This window comes from Staurois parvus, unplaced genomic scaffold (genome assembly GCF_062004578.1).
Source record: "Staurois parvus isolate SC_StPar_1 unplaced genomic scaffold, SC_StPar_1.0 ptg000287l, whole genome shotgun sequence".
Lineage (NCBI taxonomy): Eukaryota > Metazoa > Chordata > Amphibia > Anura > Ranidae > Staurois > Staurois parvus.
The window spans coordinates 9034655-9061930 of record NW_028318083.1 but is presented as its reverse complement, the minus strand read 5'-3'; the positions used below and the strand labels follow the sequence as shown (position 1 = coordinate 9061930).

At 42.2% G+C, this 27276-nt stretch overlaps 1 protein-coding gene across 2 annotated transcripts in view; it reads right to left on the bottom strand.

Annotated features, from left to right (window-relative positions):
- Window positions 1–1382: 1382 nt before the first annotated feature.
- ACD (ACD shelterin complex subunit and telomerase recruitment factor) overlaps window positions 1383–27276 on the bottom strand; it is a 55946-nt gene continuing 30052 nt past the window's right edge. The window contains exons 10-14 of one of the 2 annotated variants that reach the window (XM_089682215.1): window positions 24336–24413; window positions 15169–15294; window positions 12855–13822; window positions 2613–2692; window positions 1383–2016 (exon numbers count right to left, since the gene is read on the bottom strand). In XM_089682215.1, the coding sequence (XP_089538341.1) occupies window positions 1950–2016; window positions 2613–2692; window positions 12855–13822; window positions 15169–15294; window positions 24336–24413 (1319 nt within the window). In that variant the 3' untranslated portion in view covers window positions 1383–1949. The remainder of the gene's footprint in view (window positions 2017–2612; window positions 2693–12854; window positions 13823–15168; window positions 15295–24335; window positions 24414–27276) is intronic. The other variant, XM_089682216.1, reaches the window with a different exon arrangement.

Here is a 27276-nt window from a genome sequence, read left to right as displayed (position 1 = left end):
ATACACTTTGTAATGGATCTACTGCACTACTGAAGAGTTCTAGCTCATGGCTAGAAAACATTAGGAGCCAAAACAAAGAAGACTTAAGCCTTTGATATTTATGTGTAAGAAAGCAGCTGCATGTGCTGGAAAAAAAAAAAAAAATCACACACTCTATCTCACATCAGTGAGGGCAGGGGGCTCTCGACCAGCCGGTCAAGCCAATAACACAGATTGCCCACTCCTCACGATTCAGCCCTGGTCAGAGCATGAGGATCCATATTGCGAGGAGGTGCGAGGGAGGGAGCGCTTGCAGCTTCCAACTTTCTCCCATATGTGACCCAGTAGGTTGGGAGGAGATTGGGAACTAGAGATTGTCCCGAGCTGCAGGTGACAAAAGGTCGACTTGCCCTCCTCCAGGTTGTAGACGGTGTGGCTCCAGCCCTAGTGGGTGAAGGTGAGCTTGAATGGAAAACCCATTGATATTGAACGTGGTGGTTCAGGAGGGCAGATGTGTAGGGCTTCATCTGACACCGCTTCTGGATGGTGGAGGGAGCCAGGTCTGTGAAGAGTTGGTATGGGTGATCCTGGAAGCAGAGATCTCGTTGGTCTCAAGCTGCCCACAGAAGCGTCTTTGTGTGGTAGAAGGTGATCTTTATAATGATCAGCCCTAGGGCTCGGATAAGGTCAAACTCTCCTGAAAGAGAGTGGTGGCAGTGGAGGTGAGGTTCTCAATGGATTCAAGCAGGCCCCTCAGTGTGGTTACCTCAGCAGGTTACCTTGCAGGGCCTATTCTCAAAATTCAAAAAAAAAAAAAAGCAGCTTTGAGTTCTTTTTTCAGGTCAGAGAGGTCCTGCTCATGATTTTCAATCATAGTAGCCGTGGCGTCCATCTTGTCCTCCAGGACATTGGTGCGGGTACCAAGCTCCCCAATTTCCTTAGTCAGGTGGGCTTCCAGTTTGGAGCCACAGAAAGCTCAGATTGCAGCATTGTTTTAAATTTGGCCAACAGGTCCGTGTCCCTTAGAGCTGGCTGTGAGTGTTCAGGCGTTGCTTCTAGCATGCTCTCCATATCTGAGGCACCCAGATCGCTGAAGGGGAGTGGTGGGGAAGCCTCCATACTAGAGGCCGAGGCTTCCGGTTCCTCTGTTGGCGGGAAGGCCTCAGCACTGGAGGGGTTCGCCGAGCAAGTGCTGGAGACACAGGTGTTAACAGTCCGTCGCCCCATGTGCAGCAGCAGTTAGTGAGGGGGGGGAGATCCCGGGTAAGGGGGCTCTCTTTATTAGTGATGTGCTTGATGGTGGAGTAGCAGGTTTAGCAAGCACCTATCTTTGTTTGCTGCTCGCGAGCACCCCAACAATTTAACCTTTTCAATACATGGGATGTAATTATAAGACACAAGGGTATTGTAAGAATTTTATTAGAATGTATTTAACTTTTTTTTTTCAAGAACTACAACTATTTTCTTTTTTGCTGTAAAAACAATAAATATCTAGCAGACACATTTCTTCATTAAGTGGTATAATATATACAGTACATTTTGTAATACTCTACAAAATATATTAAAAGAACCAGAGGCAATTAAGGGTGACTCTATATGACCTGATCTATGCAAGCAATGTGTTTGGTTCGGTTACTGCTTGTGACAATCAGGTGAGGGATAGGTTGTACCTGGCTACCCTCAGAGGCAAAAAAAAAATTCTCAGACTGCCCAAAACAGAAATTAATGGGGAAAAAACTGTCCAACTTGCTGGAAAATCTGTGTGCAAGTGTGTAGTCTCTGTAGTAAAAAAACATTTTTTCTGCACTTAGGATTCATTCATTCATCAGCAGAGTCGGAGAGATGATGCTTTTGAGGACTGCCCATCATTCTCTTTGAGATGTCTGCCCAGCTAAGGCTAGCCTAATACTTCTCTGTTTATTTATTGGCAGGTGAAGTGGTTCTCAGCTTCAGAAAGAGCAGAATAAAGCCTATGGATCTGTGTCTCTGGCTTCAGAGAGAACTTTAACTGCCCACTCATGCAGGTCTGCAGGGATCCTGTCGAGGAGGAGAAAACAAATATGACATTGTGATAAGAACTGTGAAAAAATGGAAGGTTAGCATTCATTTACACAGCACGGTTGTCACAATAAGATTATCAATCTTTGAAAAGTGCATAAAATTGTACTGCCCAGCGGCGGACTGACCATTTGGGAACTCGGGCACTGCCCGAGGGCCCGGGGTCAGTAGGGGGCCCCATGAGATGCCCCGGGTACCTTTTTCATAGGCTTTTTTGAGTTTGGGCAAGGACACAGGGGCCCCATGATCCCCTATTGCCCGGGGGCCCCATGAGTTGTCAGTCCGCCCCTGGTACTGCCACTTCAAATATTCACTGGAAGTGCATGAACTGCAGGGTAAAAGAACCACAATCGATATCTAACCCAAATTATATACATTCAACAAAATGCAGTACTGCTAAATTCTGGAGACTGTCTGCTTCCATCGATGTCCAAAACTGACTAAACACAAATCTCAGCTGTGCAAAATGATGACCGAACTTCCCTTCTATCATAGGCATAAAAAGGACAAGTTGTGAATTACCCACATGAAAAAAATATGAACAGTTCTGTCAAAGTTCATAGCATAACACTTACCGCACTGCGTTCACACGAGTACAGAGGCCAGCTGATGGATTCTTGTACTTATACTGGAAAGACCTGACGTCATAGCGTGTCTAAGAAAAGAAAATATATTTATATTGTCTGTAAGACATATTTTCAGGTCAATATTGTAGTGCTGTTTAAAATTTAGGCAGGTATTTGTTAAAAACTTGGACCAAAGCAATTCTTGTTCTTGAATGTGCCAGTTTGCAGACATGCACTACAGTCCATTTACCATGATTTCCTATGGATCTAGTTCATATCTGTGCGATTTGAGCCGGTGCATTTTTTGGAAAGGGTCAGGCACTCTTTTTCCCACAGCAGGTTGCATTTTGCGTGTGATAGACTTCAATGGACCTGCACCAAAAATGCAAGTGTTGTGTTTTTTTATGCATTTTACAGGTTTTTCGCCAACAGGAAACTATTGACTCTGATGCGACTTTGGATGGGTATGACTTTGGATAGGTTGAGACTCTGATATGAGTTTTATGTGGCTTTACATTCTCTGGCACTCAAGTAGCACCAAAGTAGCACCCATTCAAAGTTGTATAAAAGTCAATACTTCCTTACTGACAAAGAAAAAAAAAAGAAGCAAAACACATCAAAAACGTGTGTTCAAAAACATACAATCTGCATAGATGTGAACCTAACCTAAGTGAAGGAAAATGGAAAGGAATTAAGAAGAAACTAGGAGAGAAGGTGGAAAGGACAGGGGGGGGGGGTCTCATGGGTCCAAGTACCAAATCCCCTTCAAATTGCTAAATAAGGAGATGGATGGGCATATGTTATCCAAGGCTGCCAAACCCAGAGGAATCAATCTTGGGAGTCCGACAAAAGAGCTGTCAGCACCTCTATAGGTTTAAAAAGAAGAGCCTCCCAGGGGTTTCTCTTGATATCCGAATGTAATAAATGTACAGTGCCTTAAAAAGTATTCATACCCCTTGACATTTTCCACATTTCGTCATGTTAGAATCAAAAACGTAAATGCATTTTATTGGGATTTTATGTGATAGACCGACACAAAGTGGCACATACCGTATTTTTCACTCCATAAGACGCACCTAGGTTTTAGAGGCAGAAAACAGGAAAAGAAAATTCTGAACTAATGGACTGCAGACATAGTACAGGAGATGACCAGAGACTGCAGACATAGTACAGGAGATGACCAGAGACTGCAGACACAGTACAGGAGATGACCAGAGACTGCGGACACAGTACAGGAGATGACCAGAGACTGCGGACACAGTACAGGAGATGACCAGAGGCTGCGGACAGCACAGGGATGACCAGAGGCTGCGGACAGCACAGGGATGACCAGAGGCTGCGGACAGCACAGGGATGACCAGAGACTGCGGACAGCACAGGGATGACCAGAGGCTGCGGACAGCACAGGGATGACCAGAGACTGCGGACAGTACAGGGATGACCAGAGACTGCGGACAGCACAGGGATGACCAGAGACTGCGGACAGCACATTGATGACCAGAGACTGCAGACAGTACAGGAGATGACTGCTGACCTTTGGGGGGGGGGGGGGGGGGGGGGGGGGGGTAGGGTACCTAAATTTGACAGGTACCCGCTCTTAATTCCGCGTAGTTGTTCTTTGATCTTACCTGTTCCTCTATCCAGCCGCGCGCTGTCTTCCCGGCTTCTGTAGTGTCGGCGCTCGGCATGATAGCCGGGTGCCCAGTGCGCATGAGCGAGAAGCATTGCGCTTTGTGATTGGTCCGGCGGCTTCTGGATAGAGGAACAGGTAAGATCAAAAGAACAACTTCCGCGGAAGTAAGAGCGGGTACCTGTCAAATTCAGGTACCCACTCCCCACCTCCCCAAAGGTCAGCAGTCATCTCCATAAGGTCCCGCTGCAGAGCTGAGCGGCCAGCCCGGTATTCTGACACGGCGGCAGTGGAAATACCGGACCGGCCGCTCCATATTCGCTCCATAAGACGCACTAACATTTTCCCCCCTTTTTTTGGGGGAAAAAAGTGCGTCTTATGGAGCGAAAAATACGGTAATTGTGAAGTAGAAGGAAAATGATAAATGGTTTACAAAATGTTTTACAAATAAATATCTGAAAAGTGTGGTGTGCATTTGTGCTCAGTCCACTTTACTCCACCCCCTTTTACCCCTAACTAAAATCTAGTGGGACCAATTGCCTTCAGAAGTCACTTAATTAGTAATAGAGTTCACCTGTGTGTAATTTAATCTCAGTATAAATACAGCTGTTCTGTGAAGCCTTCAAAAGGTTTGTTAGAGAACATTAGTGAACAAACAGCATCATGAATGCCAAGGAACACACCAGACAGGTCAGGGATAAAGTTGTGGAGAAGTTCAAAGCAGGGTTAAGTTATAAAAAAAATCCCAAGCTTTGAACATCTCATGGAGCACTGTTCAACCCATCATCCGAAAATGCAAACAGTATGGCACAACTTCAAAACTACCAAGATATGGCTGTCCACCTAAACTGACAGGCCGGGCAAGGAGAGCATTAAGTAGAGAGGCCCATAGTAACTCTGGAGGAGCTGCAGAGATCCTCAGCTCAGGTGGGAGAATCTGTCCATAGGACAACTATTAGTTGTGCACTCCACAAATCTGGCCTTTATGGAAGAGTGGCAAGAAGAAAGCCATTGTTAAAGGAAAATTTCAAGGGGTATGAATACTTTTTCAAGGCACTGTATGTAAGAGGGCATAAACGCGGATCCATAGCTTACTCACTTTCAGACAGAACCATCAGATGAGCCATTACTGCAGGCTGGGTACACCCCCGGAAACAGGTCAAGGTGTAATTGGAAACAAAATGGGTCAGACAAATGGTGTATAATACCACTGGTATAACATTTTATAAGCATTCTCAAAAGTAGTGACATTCTTGAAACTTTTAGAAAGTGTTGAAGTCATGATCTGCCAGTCCTCTGAGTCAATCCCCCCCCCCCCCCATCTTCCCAACTCGCTTTCCCATTATTGTTGGAAAGATCATAGTAGGGGCTTCTTGAAAGATAGAATAAATGCGTACATCAAAGTGATCAAATCAGTGGAATGTGGACGTGCCCTACAGCAGCCTTTTTCAACCAGGGTGCCTAGGCACCCTGGGGTGCCTTCAGGCTTTTTCAGGGGTGCCTTGGCAATGTGCCTAAAAATTGCTCAAAAATTATATACAAGCCAGCAGATGCTGCAAACCTGCCTTTTAGTACACAAAATCACAGGTCTTCATTGTGCACTTTTATGACCTTCTAGCTGCTGGCATCTTAACACCCGTCATCAGTTGATTTTTTTCCCCCTCCCCTGCCCCTCTCTGTCAGAGCAGGGGTCACATATTTATTTATTTCAGGTACTTATATAGCGCCGTCAATTTACGCAGCTCTTTACATGTATATTGCACATTCACATCAGTCCCTAACCCTCAAGGGGTGTACAATCTAAGGTTGGGTGAGGGAGAGAAATTGAGGGAGAAACATTGGAATTCTAGTCAGTGCTAGTGTGCAAAGGTATATTTGCTTTGGAAGAATGAATCACCTCTAAAGTTGCGTGTATGTGTGTGGATGTTGCTGCATTACGTAAAACTAGTAGACACGTTTTTTACATTTTAGAATTGGGTGCTTCAACATTGTACAGAATTTTAAAGGGTGCCTCGGGACTGTCCATAATTTTAAAGGGTGCCTTGACTGAAGAAAGGTTGAGAAACACTACCCTACAGAGACTTTCAGAGTCCGGGCATAAGGAGAGGGCTGGGACCGAATCATCCGTGAAACAAAGTGTCAAAGCTGTTCTCCTGACGGAATCTCATAGGACAATAAAGTGTGTCAAACGCCATGATCCTTGTGGGAGTGTGAAGAAAATGAATTAAATCTGTAAAGCCATGTTTGGTCCACCAGCCAAATTCCATTCCATGCCAGGAGTAAACAGAGGGCAATACAAGATGAGGAGCAGGGGCATATGGTACGAGATTAGACCTGCAGAACATTTAGGCTCCATGCAAACTAGAATTTTTTTAAGCTCCTAGAAGCTGTTATTTCTCTGCTCCTAGAAGATAAATAGTATTATCCTATGCATACTACTTTAGGCTATTAGTATTTTTTGAGCTTCAGTGTCTCTTAGCAGAAAAAAATAGTTTTTTGGAGTGTTTTTCCAGCAGAAAAAAAAACCACACTAAATGCTCCTAAACGCTACTAAAACACTCCTAAAAGCTTTTTTTCTAGCTTTATTTTTCCTCTACTTGTACTGTAAATATCCTAAAAAAGCGCTAATGCTCCTAAACACTTCTGAATGCTCCTAACAAACACTTTTACCAGTGTTTTATATCCAGAATTTTTTCAGCTTAAAAAAAAAAAAAAAAAAAACCATGCTAGTGTGCATGGAGCCTTAACAGAGTCCCAGATCTGAAGCGTGTGAAGTAAAATAGAGCTCATAGAACACCTGTGTAATTCCGCAAAGTATTTTTGCCCCCGAGTAGCACGCCAAAAGTCAACAACTGCTTAAAACTAAATTCAGGTGTTAACTTAGAACTGAACCACTACAGCAACCAACTACTGACATTTACAATATGTGTTCAGAAAATGCTACAGTGGCCATAAATGACAATCTTCATGTTTTCTTTGGGCTGTAAGGGTTGCTGGCAGCATTCAGATGAGATTGCACATGAGACTTTGCAGCATATTGGAACATTGGGTTTCAGAGTCTATTTTCACTTCTGATCGTGAAAATGCAATAATTTTAATATGCAAAGTGCACTGTACAGCATTTTTTGTGCTTAAGTAAATTTTAACACATTTTCAGTATTCATTTTCTAGGGCAAAAAAAAATTGCTGTACAGTTTTATGTAATAAAATGCACATAAAATAATAGGTGTGCACTTTTGCCAGTCTGAACTCCGGTACACTATTATAAATACCAGGACTTGCTGTAAATGCACAGACCCGAGACATTTCATGCTACATGTGTAGACTATGGTCAGATCTGTGCTTTTGTGGTGTATCTAGACCAGGGGTGGGCAAACTTTTTGACTTGAGGGCCGCAATGGGTTCATATATTGGACCCGGGGGCCGGACCAAGAGTAGATGAATGATGTGTATGTGTGAATTAATATAAATTAAATTACCTTTGCTCCGCGCGTTCCTTTCGCCGTGTTCCCGCGCCGTTCCGGTCTTCAGGGCGGACTGTGAGAGGAGCCTAGCTCCCCTCACGTTCGTCACGCTGCCCCGCCTACACACATCCTGACAGCCAATCACTGGCTATCAGGATGTGAGTGGCAGCGAGACTGGCCAATCATTGCATTTGAGCGCGCTGAATGATGCAAATGTTTGCCTGCCCTGGCTGTTTTTTTTTTGTATCACGCTCCGCCCGCGGGCCGTAGTTTGCCCATTCCTGATCTAGACCAACGTCTTTAATAAAGTTGTAGTGTTAAGGCAGAAAAACTAGTGTGGACTATTTTTGATACTTTTCAAAGTATATGGAATCATAAACACCTGTCCATGGCAAAGCGGAGTCATGTAAATACTGATCAAGGCTAATTTGAGGCAGAAGCCAAAATAACCCACCGGAATGTTTTTGGAACGCGGGACAGAAATTAGAAAACCTGAAAATAAAGTTATCCAAACATAGAGGAACATAGGGGTAGATTTACTAAAACTGGTGCAATCAGAATCTTGTGCAGCTGTACATGGTAGCCAATCAGTTTCTGACTTCAGCTTGTTCAATTAAGCTTTGACAATAAAACATGGAAGCTGATTGGTTTCTATGCAGAGCTGCACCAGATTTTGCAATCTTCAATTGTAGTAAATAAACCCCATAGAGTCCTAGGTTGTATTGTAATGTGTGTTTTTAGAGGAATTATGTGACCAGTGCAACTTTTCAGTGCTACTACATGAAAGATTAATGATTAGACAAACAAAACACTAATTCTCCCAAGTATTTGGAATTGTAGATCAGGCCAGATAAAAGGTTTACACAGTAGGAATGGCAAATGAGCACCCCCGAAGTGGATAATCCATCCAAGACATGCCTGGACAAAACCTTTACCGGTTCTATAGTTCTAACAATAGTCACATGCTCTGGTTACTGAAATATTTATATGTAAACTATATACAGAAATACAGACAGACACAGTTAGGTCCATATATATATATATATATATATATATATATATATATATATATATATAAAATATTTTAGGTCCATATACACAATTTTAGATTTTTCAGGTATTTACCAGAACATAGTTATATAATGGATATGGGCTGGAAGTGCAGACTCTCAGGTTTAATTTGAGGGTATGTACATCAAAATTGGAGGAAGGGTTTAGGAATTACTGCTCTTAAGAGAAGCCACCCCCCCTTTTTCAAGGGACCAAAAGTAATTGGATAATTGAATCAAAAGCTGTTTCATGGCCAGGTGTGGGCTACTCTTTCATTATTTCTTCATCAATTAAGCAGGTAAAAGGTCTGGAGTTGATTCGAACTGTGGTATTTGCATTTGTAATCTATTGCTGTGACCCTACATCATGATTCAAAGGAGCTGTCTATACAAGTGTAACAGGCCACTGTAAGGCTTCAAAAAACTAAACAAACCCATCAGAGAGATAGCAGCAACACTAGGAGTGGCCAAATCAACAGTTTGGTGCATTCTGAGGAAAGAAGAATGCACTGGTGAGCTCAGCAACATAAAAAAGCATTGACGTCCATGGAAAACAACAGTGGTGGATGATTGCAGGATCCTATCTATGGTAAAGAAAAAGCCATTCACAACATCCAGACAAGTGAAGGACACTCTCCAGGAGGTGGGCATATCATTGTCAAAGTCTACAATCAAGAGAAGACTTCACAAGAGCAAATACAGAGGGTTCACCACAAGGTGCAAACCATTCATAAGCATGAATACCAGAAAAGTCAGATTAGACTTTGCCAAAAAACAACTAAAAAGAACAGACCAGTTCTGGAAAAGCATTCTTTGGACGGATGAAACTAAGTTTAATCTGTACCAGAATGACGGGAAAAAAAAATGTGGAGAAGGCTTGGAACAGCTCATGATCCAAAGTACACAACGTCATCTGTAAAACATGGTGGAGGCAATGTGATGACATGGGCATGCATGGCTTCTAGTGGCACTGGGTCATTGGTGTTTATTGAGCCTCAACAGCCATAACATTAAAGCCAGAGACCATGGAGTATGATGACAAATCAGTCTTTGGGACAGAAGGTCCTGACGATTTGGCAGAGCCCATGGAGCATCCACCAGATGTCTTACCAGGTCAAAGTACCCTGTCCAGCTGGGCCAATCTGGAGCAATGAGGATCACTGGAAGGCCCACCATCTTGATCCAGGTGAGCAGGAGGAAAGGCATAAATCATGGAATACTGATCCAACTGAACCACCAGAGTATCTACTGCTTCTGTTAGAGGATCCCTGTACCTGGAGGCAAGCCTATCCAGTTTGTCATGGAACCTAGAGGTCAATGTCCAGCATACTACACCTGCAACACAGGTCCTGAACACCCCTGAGTGCAGGAACCACTCACCTAGGTCCAGTTGGGTTGTTTGAGAAGTCTATCTTCTAACTGACTATTTGACATCTGAAAAATACATGCTTGACAAAGCTGGAAAACTATGTTCTACCCAGGACAGGAGAAAACTTTGCACTCTGACCCTCAGGCTGTTTCTACTATGGATGATGGGTACTCATGCCACCAGTGGCATTCTTGATGTTGTCATCATGATCTGGTCAACTCTACCTTGAAAGCCATGCAAATAAAATGCTTTTTACACAGGGGCTCCGCAGCCCAGCTCTTTAGCCAAACTGCCCTATGCATATGTACCAACATGAGAAACATGCGAGAAATGAGATGAAAGATTCCAGCAAACTGTCACTACAGCCATCTGCCCCATACTTTCTACAAAAGAGGGATCAACTGCAGTAGTGGCTAAATCTCTTTTTGAGGGATTCTGACCATTCATATAACATTTGGCAAAGTATGGTCACAGCCAGAATTGGATGAAGGGCAGGACCAATCACCAGGAACAGGACTATAGAAAGGGTTTTTAATCATGTAATAGTTGGATGCTTATAGACAGGCATGTTCTCTACAAGAATAGTAAGTGCATTGTTAAGGCAGGAAACTCCCAGATCCACAGTGGGAATAGACCTCTTTTTTACAAAATCCTCACTAAAATAATACAAGGATAAGAAGTGCTTAGGAGGAGTAAACAACTTATTAGAATGCTTCCAATTTCAATAGAAAACAGTTGGAAAAGTGGGTGAATTGGGAAAGTCTTTGTGGCCTTAGGAATGTTTAACAGCCCAAGACTGGAAACAGCACTGCTAGAAACAACAGGCTAATCCTCTAGTTTCAAAGTGGTGTGAACTGCGTCAGTGCTGACATGATCTCCTTAAATTGGAAGTAATATCTGTAACAGATTGACTGAGTAGCTTACCCCTGCAAATGTAACAAAGGACTGGCCCGACTCAGAATCAGTCTCTGCAGCTGAAGGCTCAGAAGCTGCTAAGGCTGTGGGCAAATCAAATACAGAATCTGCAAAAGAGGACACGATAGTGTGCTTGTGGCCTCTGAGATCAGAGGCAGCCAGTAAATGGGTAATTTGTGTAAAATTCTTTCATGATCATTGTAAAAACCTCAGTGGAAAGGTGAGAATATCAAGCCACACCCGATGAAGCCAAAGAGGACTCCAAGTACTAGACAGACTCTGAAGGCTGGTACACACGCACCGAATATCGGCCGATTCAACAGAAATCGGCTGACATTCAGCCAGTGTGTATAGCAGCCTGTCCAGCTTCTGTTAAATGGGCATGCTGGAAAACAAGCAGCTGATGAGCATCCAATTAGCACACGCAGCCAACGGCTGTCTTAACACAACAATCTGTGGAAAGATCGCTGTACTAATAATGAATAGTTAGTACACCAAGCTCCTCAGTTTTTTTTCTTCTTCCATTCAGCCCTGTGGGTTGAACAAAAAAAAAAGTCTACCTTTGTGTACCAGGCTTAAGAGCAGAGAATAATATGATTCCAGGCTGCAGACGTTGGCACTGTCAGTAAGTGTGCTGTAAGAAGCACAGAAGCTGTTAGAGTGTGAGCTACGGTCACCCGGTACAGTGGGACTGACTGTTCCCTCCATCCTCTCTAGAGATGGTGGTAAGGCAACATATAGGCTCAGAATAAGAAGCAAGGCCTCAGATATTCATATATAGGGCAGCACAGTGGCTAAATGGTTAGCACTTCCGCCTGGCAGTACTAGGGTCGTTGGTTCGAATCCCAACCACGGCACCAAATGCCTAGAGTTTGCATGTTCTCCCTCTGCGTGCGTGGGTTTCCTCCGGGTACTCCGGTTTCCTTCCACACTCCAAAGACATGCTGGTAGGTGAATTGGATCCTGTCCCTAGTATGTGTATGTATGAATGTGAGTTAGGGACTTTAGATTGTACGCCCCTTGAGGGTTAGGGACTGATATGAATGTATAATATATATGTAAAGCACTGCGTAAATTGATGGCGCTATATAAGTACCTGAAATAAATAAAATATTCATGAAACCCTGACGGCTGGTAGCAGGTAAGGGTTGGATGGGCCAAGGAGACCAAATTCCTTGTGGGCAGCAGGAATGGATTAAAAATTGAAAAGACACATGGCTCTTTGCAAGCAGGAGCAACAGCAGGATATCCTTCCTTTATGATTTATGGCGGGAAAGAGCATGCAGTGTGCACACTCCACCCACTGGATGACATCAGCACTTAATTCCATGGCATTAACACACCAAAACTGGCACGAATGGGAAAATTGGTGCCCTGTGTCCTGCCCTAACCAGGCTACTCACTACATGAGCCTTCAGAGACAGGACGAGGGCTGAGGCAATGCCAGCAACTCTAGACATGGAAAGCGTTCCACAGCTAGCTGTTACCAGAAAGGAGTCTGGAAAGCACCCCACACAGAACCCGGAGTATGGATGCAGTACTCTAAAACCCAGGCTAGAAAGCTGCAATCAAAGAGACACAATTCTAGCAGTTATTCTGGGCTTGCCTACAATTTTTGTTTGCCAGTGTCCAATGCCCCTGTAAGCAGCAGTATAGCCTGAATGTTAAAGACTTTTTGTGTTTCTCAGTGAACAAGAAAGTAAAGTTTTCATCAGACCAATATCAATTGTGTTGTTCTTTAACTATAAAAAAGAGTGTTAGGACATTTGGTACAAAATATGATGATTGTAGTGGTTTGCAGAAAAAAATAACAGCATTCCTCACCATTTTAGTCTTCTTCATTTCTAAAACAGGTAATTGCAAGGTAGAGGTCTGTCCTTGAGATACACTGCAAGGATCTTTATGGCCAGTTCTGCTTTTTGTTGACAACTCTGCTGCTGGCAATTCATTCTCAGAGTATTCTGCAACCTTCTTTTTTGGTTTAGTCACAAATTCTAGACAGGATTTATTAGGTAGTGTTTTGTTTTTGAGTGGAGCTGTTCCAGATGCTACTGCAGTTTCAGTGCTAGCTGTTTTATTTAACTGTTCTCTGCTTGTTTGCTTTTGATCCATATAGGAGCCATTAACTGCTTTGCTTCTTTCTTCAGCATTGCTGTCAGTCTCAGTCTGGCTTCCATTGTTTGCAGTAGACTGAGAACAAATCACAGCAGCTGCACAATCTAGTCTTTCTGTATGTACAAGTGCCCGTTGAGCTTGGGCAGAGAGTATGGTATCTAGATCTTCTGGAGCTTGCTTCCTCTTCACTGCCTTCCACTGTCTGGGGCTATGACAGGTTTCCTTGTTCCTCTTAATGTTTTCTGGGAAAATTGCTCTAATAATTTTGGAATCATGTTTGCTCTCTGAATGAGATAAAATGGGACTTATTGGAAGTTTACTTTCCAAGGCTACTTTTCTTTGTGGAGAAGTGTGTATCTGACTTGAGGAATCATGGACAAGAGGGATCAATCTAAGCAAGCTTGGGCTACAGTCTGAAAGTGTCCCCTGACTAGAGGGAAGAACAGAATTAGATTGTGGAGCTCCCATCTGATTTGTGCTTGAAGAGGTTTTTGCATCAGGCTCTGCCTGTTCGGATGGTAGTTTAGAAAGCTTCAGTGGAGGGATCTCATCCTGGCTTTCAGGGGAGTGATGCATAGACCTATCTTGAGGGTAGTGAAGTATATCTGGTGTGCTGTCTGAATCAGTAGCTGGGTCTTTCTCACTGCTCTGCTGAGCGATAGAAGGGTCAGAGGCAGCTTAAAATAATAAAAGAAAAAAAAAATAGTCAATAATATGCAGACCAGTAACTGATAGCACATTTTGGTATGAAAGTGGAAAACCTTTTACTTATTCACATACTATATTTTATCTTCTTCAGTTTTTAAACTGAAACTTTGCGAAGCATTATAATGTGGTAACTATAACAATATTTTCTAGATTGTAAGAAGCTCAAACTGCTAATGAACTAACGCTAGTAGTTTGTTTTATACATTCATATTTCTGTGCACTCAGTTTAATCTTACAGTATCTGTGATGTGCTGTCGATGACAAAAACAATACTGTCCTGTAATTTATAGGCTTCTTAGTGCTGGAAAAGGCTCATAATTACCATGTAATTATAACCTTAAGTGCAGAAAAATCAGCACAAGGGACATAACTTACAGTCAGTAGGAAGTATCCCTTGTGCAGATGCCTCTTCTGTTAATGAAACTCTCTGTCCTGAACCCCCCACCCCTCTGCAATCTACCAGTGCAGTGGGGGTTAATACAACTAATAGACTGTCACAGGCTCTCATCAAGACAGCCTTTTCTGCCTAGCTGCTCCATTCATACAAGCTGTACTACAGGCTCTACGAATGGAAAGCAATCTAAGAATGGAGGACAGGCAGATGATTTATAGATCTGCCCCTTTTCCATTCATGGACCCCGTTTCATTCATATAAGCTGTAGTACGGCTTCAATAAATGCAGCCGCTAGGCAGAAAGGGCGGGCATAGTCGAGTTCTCTTGATGAAAGCCTGTGACAGTCCATTAGTTGTATTAACCCCTGCCGCGACAGATGATTACAGGAGCAAGAGTGGGTGGTGGCCGGCTTAGAGGAAGATTTTTACTAAGAGAAGAGGCATCAGCACAAAGGACACATCCTATTGACTTTAAAGTTATGTTCCTTGTGCTGATGTTTCCGTTTGTGATTTTGGCTGCACTTAGGCTTTAAAGAAGACATGAGGAATGTTGGCCCCACATCCATCTGCATTCTTTTTGCAGGTAGTTGCATTGGGCAAGTGCAGAGAGTTGGAGACAGAAGCTATGAAAGCAGTCTTCTCCTTGCTAGCTGCGATGTTGGGCAGCCACGTAGAAAGTTGGGTACCCTGTATTTTCTCTGAAGATTGAAAAATGTGAAGAAAAAAAAAAAAAAAGTGTAATTGTTCCAATTCTACAAGGTATAATTCTATAATGCAACTGACAGGCGGCCCTTCAGTTTTAGGCCAATATACAGTCAAAATGTTTTCATTCATACCTATTATTTTGGGCTAAACTCCATATAAAAAGCTAAATAATGTTATTCCTATGTTTTTCCTAGTTCTATGTACTGTATCTACTTACGAGAACTTATAGATTCACTGGCACAAATGGATGGCAAGTTGTTCCAGGGATTTCCTGGCTGACCATTACAACCATGATCCATAGGCTCCTGGGAGAGTGTTGATACTGCACTGTTATATTGTTGGGCTGCAAAAGGATTAAAACAGAAGCATTTATTGCTGGAAATCATTAGCACAAGTTCACTCTACAATACTGCTGTCTTTTTAGCAATGTGTTCCATTTCAATACTCACAGTAATGTCATAATGAAGATGTGGCATTAAAAACTACGAGTACAGTAATAGCATGAGGGAAAGTCACCTGCAGCCAACCTTTAATTCCACATCATAATAGGATTGTACCATGTAATTCCACATCATTTATTTATTTCAGGTACTTATATAGCGCCGTCAATTTACGCAGTGCTTTACATATCAGTCCCTAACCCTCAAGGGGTGTACAATCTAAGGTCACTAACTTATAGTCATACATACACATACTAGGGCCAATTTGGACAGGAATCAATTCACCTACCAGCATGTCTTTGGACTGTGGGAGGAAACTGGAGTACCCGGAGGAAACCCGCGCAGGCAGAGGGAGAACATGCAAACACCAGGCAGGTGGTGCTGTGATTGGGATTCGAACCAATGACCCTAGTACTGACAGGTGGAAGTGCTAACCATTTAGCCACTATGCTGCCCACATCATAAAGGATTGCACCATGTAATTTCACAACAAAAAGGATTGTACCATGTAATTCCACATCATAAAGGATTGTACCATGTAATTCCACATCATAAAAGGATTGTACCATGTAATTCCACATCATAAAAGGATTGCACCATGTAATTCCACATCATAAAAGGATTGCACCATGGTTTTGCACCCTGAGTTCAGCTTTTCATATATTCTTCAGTACCTTCAAAGGATATATATTAAAGTTTGTGTGTAACAAATGCCTTTGCATACCCTGACAGCACCTTGTAAAAGTAGCATTGACAACATCACTGTGCTGCACACAGCTTATACGCAGTGGAAAGCTGTAGGTGGGATCCAGAAGGTCTCTCCAGAATAAGTGGATTGCAGAAAATTACAGGGGGAGTGGATATAAAACCAGTCACACTACATAGAGAGAGATAACAGAAGTGACCAGTTTTATTACAACAAACACCTGCACTGGGGAAAAGTGCAGAAGGGTGACTTACTGAACAGATTTGGAAGAAATACCCAAACGACACAAGGACTCATGGAAAAAATGCACATGCCTTTTATTTTCAGATGATTTTTTGCTTGGCCTGGATTTCAGCTTTACAGTGTTGTTCCACTTTTGCAGTCAAATTTGAGAAAATCCCACTATATGTTTGTTGTGTGTTCCTATTCACAACGCATGCCTAAAATATATGCAAATATTTCTTATCTTTTACATGTTTCTCAGGAGGAATTGTCATGGCTGACGGCAAGGTTTTTTTTTTTTTCTTTTTAAACAAAGTTAGATTGAGCCTGTCCCAAGTGTATCCTCATTACCATAATGCAAGAAGCCAAGCCTCTACACCTTTTACCCTTTGTTAGGACAGGTGGTGTTCAAATATAATTACAATTGATAAGGAAGATCTGTCTGTACAGAACAGACAGGGTTAATTGTGGCAAACACAGCCGCCCAACCCCCTCATAAACAATGAAAACTAACAAAGATTTTGCTCTGTTGGAGGGTCCAGAAGAGAGCAAAAAAAGTTTGGTTGCAATTTTTAAAAAATTCTTCTTAGGGCCCCGCTGGCACTCTTGGCTTCTCCCCCCTGCTGCGTGTCCCCAAAACAAACTGCTTGCTCTGGTTGCGTGATTGCTCTCGAGCCTATAGGACACACAGAGAGCGGTTCGGGCCCACCCCCTCCTCAATGGCTCCCGCTGCGGTGTCTGAGCCATAGAATGCATGAAGGTAAGAAACCTTCAGAACCACTTTAAGGTTGTTCTGCAATACTAGAATTCACCAGCAGGTGCACTTTTTTAATGGGAGGGGGAAAGGCCAATTTCTTTAGTAGGAAGGAAAGAACTCTAATCACTCAAGAAACTATATTATATTAAAACTAAATGTGTGTTCTAGATATAGTTTGATCTTTTTTCTATTACAGAACTGAATATTTCCTTATCATAGACTATCACACTGCATGGTTCCCTCTAAATAACACCATAAGAAAAATAATAGCCAGAACTGAAAGTAACCCTGGCATAAAAGACACACTGGGCCTGACACAGGCAGCACAGTGGATTAGCGGTTAGCATTTCTGCCTTGCAAAACTTGGGTCACTGGCTCAAATCCCAATAACCTGCCTGTAGTTTGCAATTTTCCCTGTGCTTGAGTGGGTTTATTCCAAGTACCGCGGTTTCCTTCCACAATCCAAAGACATGCTGTTAAATAAATTGGCCCTAGTATAGCCAGGTACACACATACACACAGTTTTTTTTGTTCAACCAGCGGGTTGAACAAAAAAACCCAGAAACCCTACAGATCCCAGCATCAACACAAGCAATGTTGATGCAGAGATCTCTCCTGCTGAGCTATTGTATTCTAACAGGTAGACACCCCCCCCCCCCCCAGAAGAATACACTGATCAGCGGTAGCAGCCATTGGCTGCAGGAGCTGATCAAATGCTAGTTTTCCAGCATGCCTGTTTGACGGAAGCACATCGTTAGAGTGGGTTCTGTTGAACAGACAGCGCTACACATGCAGAGATCTCTCCTGCTTAGCTATTGTATTCTGACAAGTAGACCCCCCTCCACCCCCCAAAAAGAATACACTGATCAGCGCTTGCAGCCATTGGCTGCAGAAGTTGTTTAAATGCTGGTTTTCCAGCATGCCTGTTTGATGGAAGCCCATCATTAAAGTGGCTTCTGTTGAACAGACAGCGGTACACATGTACTGAAAGTCAGACGTTTCCTGCTGAACCAGCCAAGTTTTGGAATTTGTGTACCTGGATTTAGTGTATGCATGTGAGATAGGAAACTCAGATTGTAAGCTACTTTTGGGTAGGGATTGATATGTGCATACAATACATATAAAGTGCTGAGTAAATTGTTGACGCTATATAAATACCTGGAATAAATCAATAAACTGCTGATTTATATCTGAAATACTATTTGACTGGCTGTTACACTAACCCACAATATTCAATACTTTCTGTACTGAAAAGTAAGCAGATCTGGTAAGTCAAGAGAAAAAAAACCCAACAGTCCTTATCTGAATACTACTATATTGGAACATGATAGCATGACAGCTGGGCAGCCTCTGTTTTTTTGCCATTACAGCTTACTTGTATTATATACAATGTTTTCTTAAACAAACAGATGTGTATTTTGCTTGCATGTGTACCAGTACCTTGGCTACAGAAAAATATAGTGCAGTGTTTTTATGTGTACACTGAGATCCAAAGGGAGTCAGAGTCCCCAGGGATGGCTGCTCTGCAACTACATGTGTTGTAAACTAGAGGACCAAAACAGATCTGCACAAGTGTCAAAAAACACTAATGCCAAAGATACCACTTGTCTTTGCCATAGTCCATCAAACTGCATCTTTTAACAGCAACTCTCATTTTGTATAATATGGTACCCAGAACACTTCTTCTCCGTGCAGAGATAAATGCTATGTAGTACTATATTAAAAAAAGAAAAGAAAAAAAAAAAAGGATCATCCTGATCATATATATGTATTATTTATTTATTTCAGGTTCTTATATAGCGCCGTCAATTTATGCAGCGCTTTACACATATATATTGTACATTCACATCAGTCCCTAACCCTCAAGGGGCGTACAATCTAAAGTACCTAACTCTCACATTCATACATATACATACTAGGGCCAATTTATGCAGGAGCCAATTAACCTACCAGCCTATCTTTGGAGTGTGGGAGGAAACAGTAGTACCCAGAGGAGACCCACGCAGTCACAGGGAGAACATGCAAACTCCAGGCAGATGGTGCCGGGGTTGGGATGTATGTATTTTTATATATATATTATCTAAAAAGTACATACATACACACACACATATGCACATGTTCAGTTAATAGGAATATATAGTCTTTTTGTGCTTTTTCTTTTCTTTAGAAACACCTTTACATAGGGAAAGGCAGCCTTATATACCAAATACACTGCTCACAAAAAATTAAAGGGAACACTTTGAAAACACATCAGATCTCAAAAAGGAAAAATACCTTGCTAGATATCTATACCGATATGGACCGGTTAATGTGTTAGGAATGTAAGGCTGCCCCATCGTTTGATTGAAATGAAAATTATTAACCTACAGAGGACGGAATTCAATGACACCCTGAAAATCAAAGTGAAAAAATTATACAGCAGACTAGTCCATTTTGGTGAAATTTCATTGCAGCGACTCAACATGGTGCTCAGTAGTTTGTATGGCCCCCACGTGCTTGTATGCATGCCTAACAACGTCGCATGCTCCTAATGAGACGACGGATGGTGTCCTGGGGTATTTCCCCCCAGATCTGGACCAGGTCATCAATGAGCTCCTGGACAGTCTGAGGTGCAACCTGGCGGTGTCGGATGGACCGAAACATGATATTTCAGAGGTGTTCTATTGGATTTAGATCAGGTGAGCGTGGGGGGGCATTCAATGGTATCAATTCCTTCATCCTCCAGGAACTGCCTGCATACTCTCGCCACATGAGGCCAGGCATTGTTATGCACCAGAAGGAATCCAGGACCCACTGCACCAGCGTAGGGTCTGACAATGGGTCCAAGGATTTCATCCCGACACCTAATGGCAGTCAGGGTGCCATTGTCTAGCCTGTAGAGGTCTGTGCGTCCCTCCATGGATATGCCTCCCCAGACCATCACTGACCCACCACCAAAACGGTCATGCTGAACGATGTCACAGGCAGCATAACGTTCTCTACGACTTCTCCAGACCCTTTCATGTCTGTCATATGTGCTCAGGGTGAATCTTCTCTCATCTGTGAAAAGCACAGGGCGCCAGTGGCAGACCTGCCAATTCTGGTGTTCAATGGCAAATGCCAATTGAGCTCAATGGTGCTGGGCAGTGAGCACAGGACCTACTAGAGGGCATCAGGCCTTCAGGCCACCCTCATGAAATCTATTTCTGATTGTTTGGTCAGAGACATTCACACCAGTGGCCTGCTGGAGGTAATTTTGTAGGGCTCTGGCAATGCTCATCCTGTTCCTCCTTGCACAAAGGAGTAGATACTGTCCCTGCTGATGGGTTAAGGACCTTCTACGGCCCTGTCCACCTCTCCTAGAGTAACTGCCTGTCTCCTGAAATCTCCTCATGCTCTTGAGACTGTGCTAGGAGACAGAGCAAACTTTCTGGCAATGGCACATATTGATGTGCCATCCTGGAGGAATTGGACTGCCTGTGGAACCTCTGTAGGGTCCAGGTAATGCCTCATGCTACCAGTAGTGTCACTAACTCTAGCCAAATGAAAAACTAGTAAAAAACGGCCAGAAAAGATAAGTAGGGAAAAAAATGTCAGTGGCGTCTACCTGTAAAACCATTCTTGTTTTGGGGGTAGTCTCATAGTTGCCCATCTAATGCACCTGTTAATTTCATTAACACCAAAGCAACTGAAACTGATTAAGAAACCCATCTGCTACTTAACTGACCAGATCAATATTCCAGGAGTTTAATTGACTTGATGCTAAACTTTGATTAATAAGTGTTCCTTTAATTTTTTTGAGCAGTGTATACAGTTAGGTCCATATATATTTGGACACAGGCACAATTTTTTTTCATGTATTTACCAAAACATATTCAAGCTATAGTTATATAATGAATATGAGCTGAAAGTGCACACTCTCAGGTTTAATTTGAGGGTATATACATCCAAATTGGAGGAAGGGTTTAGGAATTACTGCTCTTAAGAGTAGCCATCCCCCCCTTTTCAAGGGACCAAAAGTAATTAGACAATTGAATAAAAAGCTGTTTCATGGCCAGGTGTGGGCTATTCCTTTGTTATTTCTTCATCAATTAAGCAGGTAAAAGGTCTGGAGTTGATTCTAAGTGTGGTATTTGCATTTGGAATCTATTACTGTAAACCTACATCATGCGTTCAAAGGAGCTGTCCATGCAAGTGAAACAGGCCACTGTAAGGCTTCAAAGACTAAACAAACCCATCAGAGAGATAGCAGCAACATTAGGAGTGGCCAAAATCAACAGTTTGGTACATTCTGAGGAAAGAAGAATGCACTGGTGAGCTCAGTAACATAAAAAAGGCATGGACGTCCACGAAAAACAACAGTGGTGGATGATTGCAGGATCCTCTCTATGGTAAAGAAAAAGCCATTCACAACATCCAGACAAGTGAAGGACACTCTCCAGGAGGTGGGCAGATCATTGTCAAAGTCTACACTCAAGAGAAGACTTCACAAGAGCAAATACAAAGGGTTCACCACAAGGTGCAAACCATTCATAAGCCTGAAGAATAGAAAAGCCAGGTTAGACTTTGCCAAAAAACATCTAAAAAAGCCAGACCAGTTCTGGAAAAGCATTCTTTGGACGGATGAAACTAAGATTAATCTGTACCATAATGATGGGAAGAAAAAAGTGTGGAGAAGGCTTGTAACAGCTCATGATCCAAAAGCACACAACGTCATCTGTAAAACATGGTGGACACTGTGATGGCATGCGCATGCATGGCTTCCAGTGGCACTGGGTCATTGGTGTTTATTGCTGATGAGACAGAAGACAGAAGCAGCTGGTTGAATTCTGCAGTGTTTAGAGATATACTGTCAGCCCAGATTCAGCCAAATGTAGCAAAGTTGATTGGACAATGATGGACAATGATCCAAAACACACTACAAATACAAAAGCAACCCAGGAGGTTTATGAAGGAAAAGAAGTTGAATATTCTACAATGGCCGAGTCAATCACCTGATCTCAACCCAACTGAGCAAGCATTTCACTTGCTGAAGGCAAAACTAAGGGCAGATAGACCCACAAACAAAGAACAACTGAAGACAGCTGCAGATAGAGCCTGGCAAAGCATCAGAAAGGAGGAAACACAGTCTTTGGTAATGTCCATGGGTTCCAGACTTCAGGCAGTCATTGCCAGTAAAGGATTTTCAACAAAATATTAAAATGAACATTTTATTTATGATTATATTCATTTGTCCAATTACATTTGAGCCCCTGAAAATAGAGGGACTGTGTATAAAAATGACTGCAGTTCCTAAAATGTGTACTTGATATTTACGTTCAACCCTTTGTGTCCAAATATATATGGAGTTAACTGTATGTCTAGTTTGCAGTGCCACGGTATGGTTGTTCCTTACTGCTCATTCTCAAAATGCAAGTCCATACAAGGCAGCTAACACACTGAAAATGTCCTCCGTGTGATGAATATCTTTTCTCAACTTAAAGTGGAACTGCACTGCATCTGAGCACCACAAACCAAAAATGCTATTTAATTCATTGTTAATATTCAAAGCATACTCCCCCATCCATCCATGCGTGCATGCTTTATTTTGGTGAGAAATAATTTTGAAAAACACCCCCTGGCAGTGGCCATCTTGAGTAAGGGCAGATGATTCATGTAGCATTTACTTCCTGGAATCCATCTGCCCTTAGTTCTAGTATTGGCTGAGCTAAGAACCCTCCCTTCCCTTCTGAAGACTCCTGGGATGTATGACATAATTTGCCTAGGTATACAGTAGGAACCAGGAAGTAACTAAAGAAATGTAAAAAAAAAAAAAAAATTAAAGCAAGTAAATATGATTTACTTTCTTATCCATTTACTAATGCTAGCAGCATAAGGATTAAAAATAATGTTGATTGAGAGGGTGAAGTTCCATTTTAAGAATGAGAAAAACTGCAAAGAGCTACCGGGAGCTCCTTCTAGTAGGCTATATTTAACTAAATTACAAAAATATTAAAGATCAAACTAGAGAAAACAAAATGAGAAAGCCATAAAAAGAAAATCACTTTAAAAAGGTAAACACTGTGAAAAATTAAAAATGCAGTCACTAAAAATATACTAGGATTCTAAAGCTGAAGCCCCTAACCTAGATGTATACATCTGTTGGTTCTGTCTAATGACAGACTAAAAGATTTCATTGTACTATGCAGGGCAGTACTGCACAATCTTCTGAAGTGAAAGGGACTTTTGAAGGGTGTTAGATATCCGTACTTATGTCCACCTTGGTAAAGACAATCTCACCAGCTCTCCCCCAGGGCTCCTTTGCCAGGTGTCAGAAATACCCAGTGGAGGAGATTTACTAACTTGAGCACTCAGAATCTAGTGCAGATGTGCATGATAGCCGATCAACTTCCAACTTCATCTTGTTAAATTAAAGCGTAGAATCACCCAAAACAGGGAAGCTTTGCTTGTTTGTGCCCTCCACTGCCACATTTGGCACTTTTTTTTTGGGGGGGGGGGGGTAGCGGTTACCTGGTTTGGCCCCCCACCTTCCCCCTGCAGTCACTCTTCCCCCAGAAGACTACGGGACCAATCACAAGGCACAGCGTAACACACACATACGCAGTATGTGGCTCTGAAGCTGCAAGGCTTCACTTCTCATTTCCCTCACTTGCAATGCCGGCGCCAGGAACCCGGAGGATAGTGAAGAACTAGTCCGGGTGACGACAGCGTTGGACCCCTGGACAGGTAAGTGCCTCTATATTGAAAGTCAGCAGCTACAGTATTTGTAGCTGCTGACTTAATTTTTTTGGGGAGCCTGGAGCTCATCTATAAGCTTTGACAAAAAAACCTGGAAGCTGATTGGTTTCTATGAAGAGCTGCACCAGATTTTGCACTCTCCAGTTTTAATAAATCCCCCCCAGTATGTCTGATTATCAGGGAGCCAAAGTCTAAGACCAAGAAACCCATCTATAGATTTTCTTTAACTACAGGTTCTGCAATAGTGTACACCCCCTTCCCTCTGCACATCAACATTACCTTTGGATCCCACCACTTCTATAATGCAGCTTTAGAGGTGTGATAGACATATAAGTTCAATTCAGGTCTAAGGCAGACATTGCTAAATATAGCTGAATCAAGAGCTAGCAAACAACTATGAATTTAACTCCTCTCTGATGAGCCTTCTTGTGAACAACATGAGACTTCAGACAGAATCTCTAATTAGCCTTTTGAGGATATGACACAAGTGAAAGTCACTAAAATAGAGCATGGAATTATGAGAATCTTTTGAATACACTCACAGGAATCAGATCCTTCAGAATCCAATCCTTCAGAAGAATTAACAGCATCACTGTTAGAATTGCCATCAGGTCTGTACTCTGGAACAAAGAGGAAAGATATTTATATGGGGGTCTCAGGACAATTGTCTTCCAAAAATCTAATATATTCTCTTTATTAAAGCTGACATCTATAGAAAAACGTATTATATTTTCTTCTGAATCCAAAAAGAGATTTTACTAGTATTCAGGAATTGTCTAGAATATGAGCCATGTATGGTCAACATAAGCTTCTTTTGTGAAACCGGGTACCAGAAGTTACCTGCACATACCACTGATAGTTTAATAATCCTCCCTCAGCTCATAAATTTAAAGGTAGAGCTTCAACACAACCTAGTAACATGGCATAATGTAATAGGGACACCCATCAATGGTACCCACATTGCGCTGCGGAATGCGGAAGCCATGTCAGAGAATCAGCTTTCGAAATAGTAAATAAAAAAAACTTACATATGGATATAAGAGGCTTCTACAGCTCAGATGAATTTTCACTTAAAAGAGGTCTATGTATGTCGCTGTAATCATACTTTGGTCTGTACTTGATTGTTTATACAACCACAACAAACAGTTTGTTTTAGGCTCCATTCACACTTGTACGGCTTGTCATGCGACTCTGGACATCAAGGTCACATGACAAGTTGCAGTCCATTCTTTTCAATGGCACCTGTTCAAATCTGTGCAACTTAGTCTCAGTGATTTTGAAAAGGCGCCTGCACTACCTTGGTGCGACTTTATATGCGACTTTGGTCCAGAGAATGAAAAGGTGGATCAAAGTCGCACCAAAAGTTGCATCAAAATTGAGCTCTAAAGTCGCACTGGAAATCGTGCAACTTGGAGACACATTAATGTGAATGGAGCCTTAATGAAGTAAGAGTAGGTATATTGGAGACATCTGGCCACACCTATGGAAATTCCAAGTTTTTCCTTTGTTCAGGTTATACAAATACTGCAACAGTTCATGCTTATTTTTCTCTGCTAGTATTCTGCTGGGATTCAAACTGTATGGGACTTGATAATTACTGCATATTTTCTTTTGGGCTGGACTGAGTATTATGTATGCAGTTTTTGTAAAGATACACTCAGGATGAGGCCATCCCCAACTCTCTTGTCATTTATCCACTGAGCAGGACTTTCAGATTTATCTGTTACTCAGTTTAAAAAGTTTGCTCAGTATTTTTCATGGACAACTTGGCAAATTTACAGTCATGGCCAAAAATACTGGAACAGAAAAAAATACTTCACCCGGAAAATTGCAATTACAAATGTTTAGGCATTCTCATGTTTATTTATTTTGTTTGTATTGGTATGACGCAAAAAAGTGGAGAAACAAAAAGCCAAATATGACACATTCCAAGCAAAACCCCAAAAATGGACTGGACAAAATTAATGGTACCAGATCTTAATGTGTCTGTGTCCACTGTGTGCAACATTGTCAAGAAGTTTACAGCCCATGGCATTGTAGCTAATCTTCCTGGACGTGGATGATTGGAGAAAAACTTGATCAAAGATTGCAATGAAGGTTTGTTTGAATGGTGGCTAAAGAACCTTGATCAACTTCCAGACAAATTCAAGCTGACCTTCAGGCACAGGGTACAACTGTGTCAGCTCGCACTATACATCACCATCCGAATGAAAAGGGACGCTATGGTAGGGGACCCAGGAGGACGCCACTGCTGACATACAGTGAAGGAAATAAGTATTTGATCCCCTGCTGATTTTGAATGTTTGCCCACTCACAAAGAAATAATCAGTTTAAAAATAGTCAAAAAATTCTAAAGAAATACATGTCTAACAAATGATGCACTGATTTGCATGTTCATGAGGGAAATAAGTATTTGATCCCCTATCATTCAGCAGGATTTCTGGCTACCAGGTGTCTTTCATACAGGGAACAAGCTGAGATTAGAAGCAGTCTCTTAAAGGGAGTGCTGCTGATCACATTTTGTTACCTGTATAAAAGATGGAAGGAAAATGATAAATGTTTTCCAAAAATGTTTACAAATAAAATATCTGAAAAGCGTGGAATGCATTTGTATTCAGTCTCCTTTACTCCGATACCACTAACTAAAATTTAGTGGAACCAATCACCTAATTAGTAAATAGAGTCCACCTGTGTAATGTAATCTCAGTATAAATACAGCTGTTCTGTGAAGCCCTCAGAGGTTTGTTAGAGAACATTAGTGAACAAACAACTGCATCATGAAGGCCAAGGAAAACACCAGACAGGTCAGGGATAAAGTTGTGGAGAAGTTTAAAGCAAGGTTAGGTTATAAAAAAATATCCCAAGCTTTGAACATCTCATGGAGCACTGTTCAATCCATCATCCAAAAAAATGGAAACAGTATGGCACAACTGCAAACCTACCAAGACATGGCCATCCACCTAAACTGACAGGCCAGGCAAGGAGAACATTAATCAGAGAAGCAGCCAAGAGGCCCATGGTAACTCAGGAGGAGCTACAGAGATCCTCAGCTCAGGTGAGAGAATCTGTCCACAGGATAACTATTAGTCGTGCACTCCACAAATCTGACCATTACGGAAGAGTGGCAAGAAGAAAGCCATTGTTGAAAGAAAGCCATAAGAAGTCCCATTTGCAAGAAGTCATGTCGGGGACACAGCAAACATGTGGAAGAAGGTGCTCTGGTCAAATGAGACCAGAATTGAACTTTCTGACCAAAAAGCAAAAACACTAGGTGTGGCGGAAAACTAACATTGCATATCACCCTGAACACACCATCTCCACCGTGAAACATGGTGGTGGCAGCATCATGTTGTGGGGATGCTTTTCTTCAGCAGGGATAGGGAAGTTGGTTAGAAGAAAACCTGTTAGAGTCTGCAAAAGACTTGAGACTGGGGGGGGGGGTCACCTTCCAGTAGGACAACAACTCTAAACATACAGCCAGAG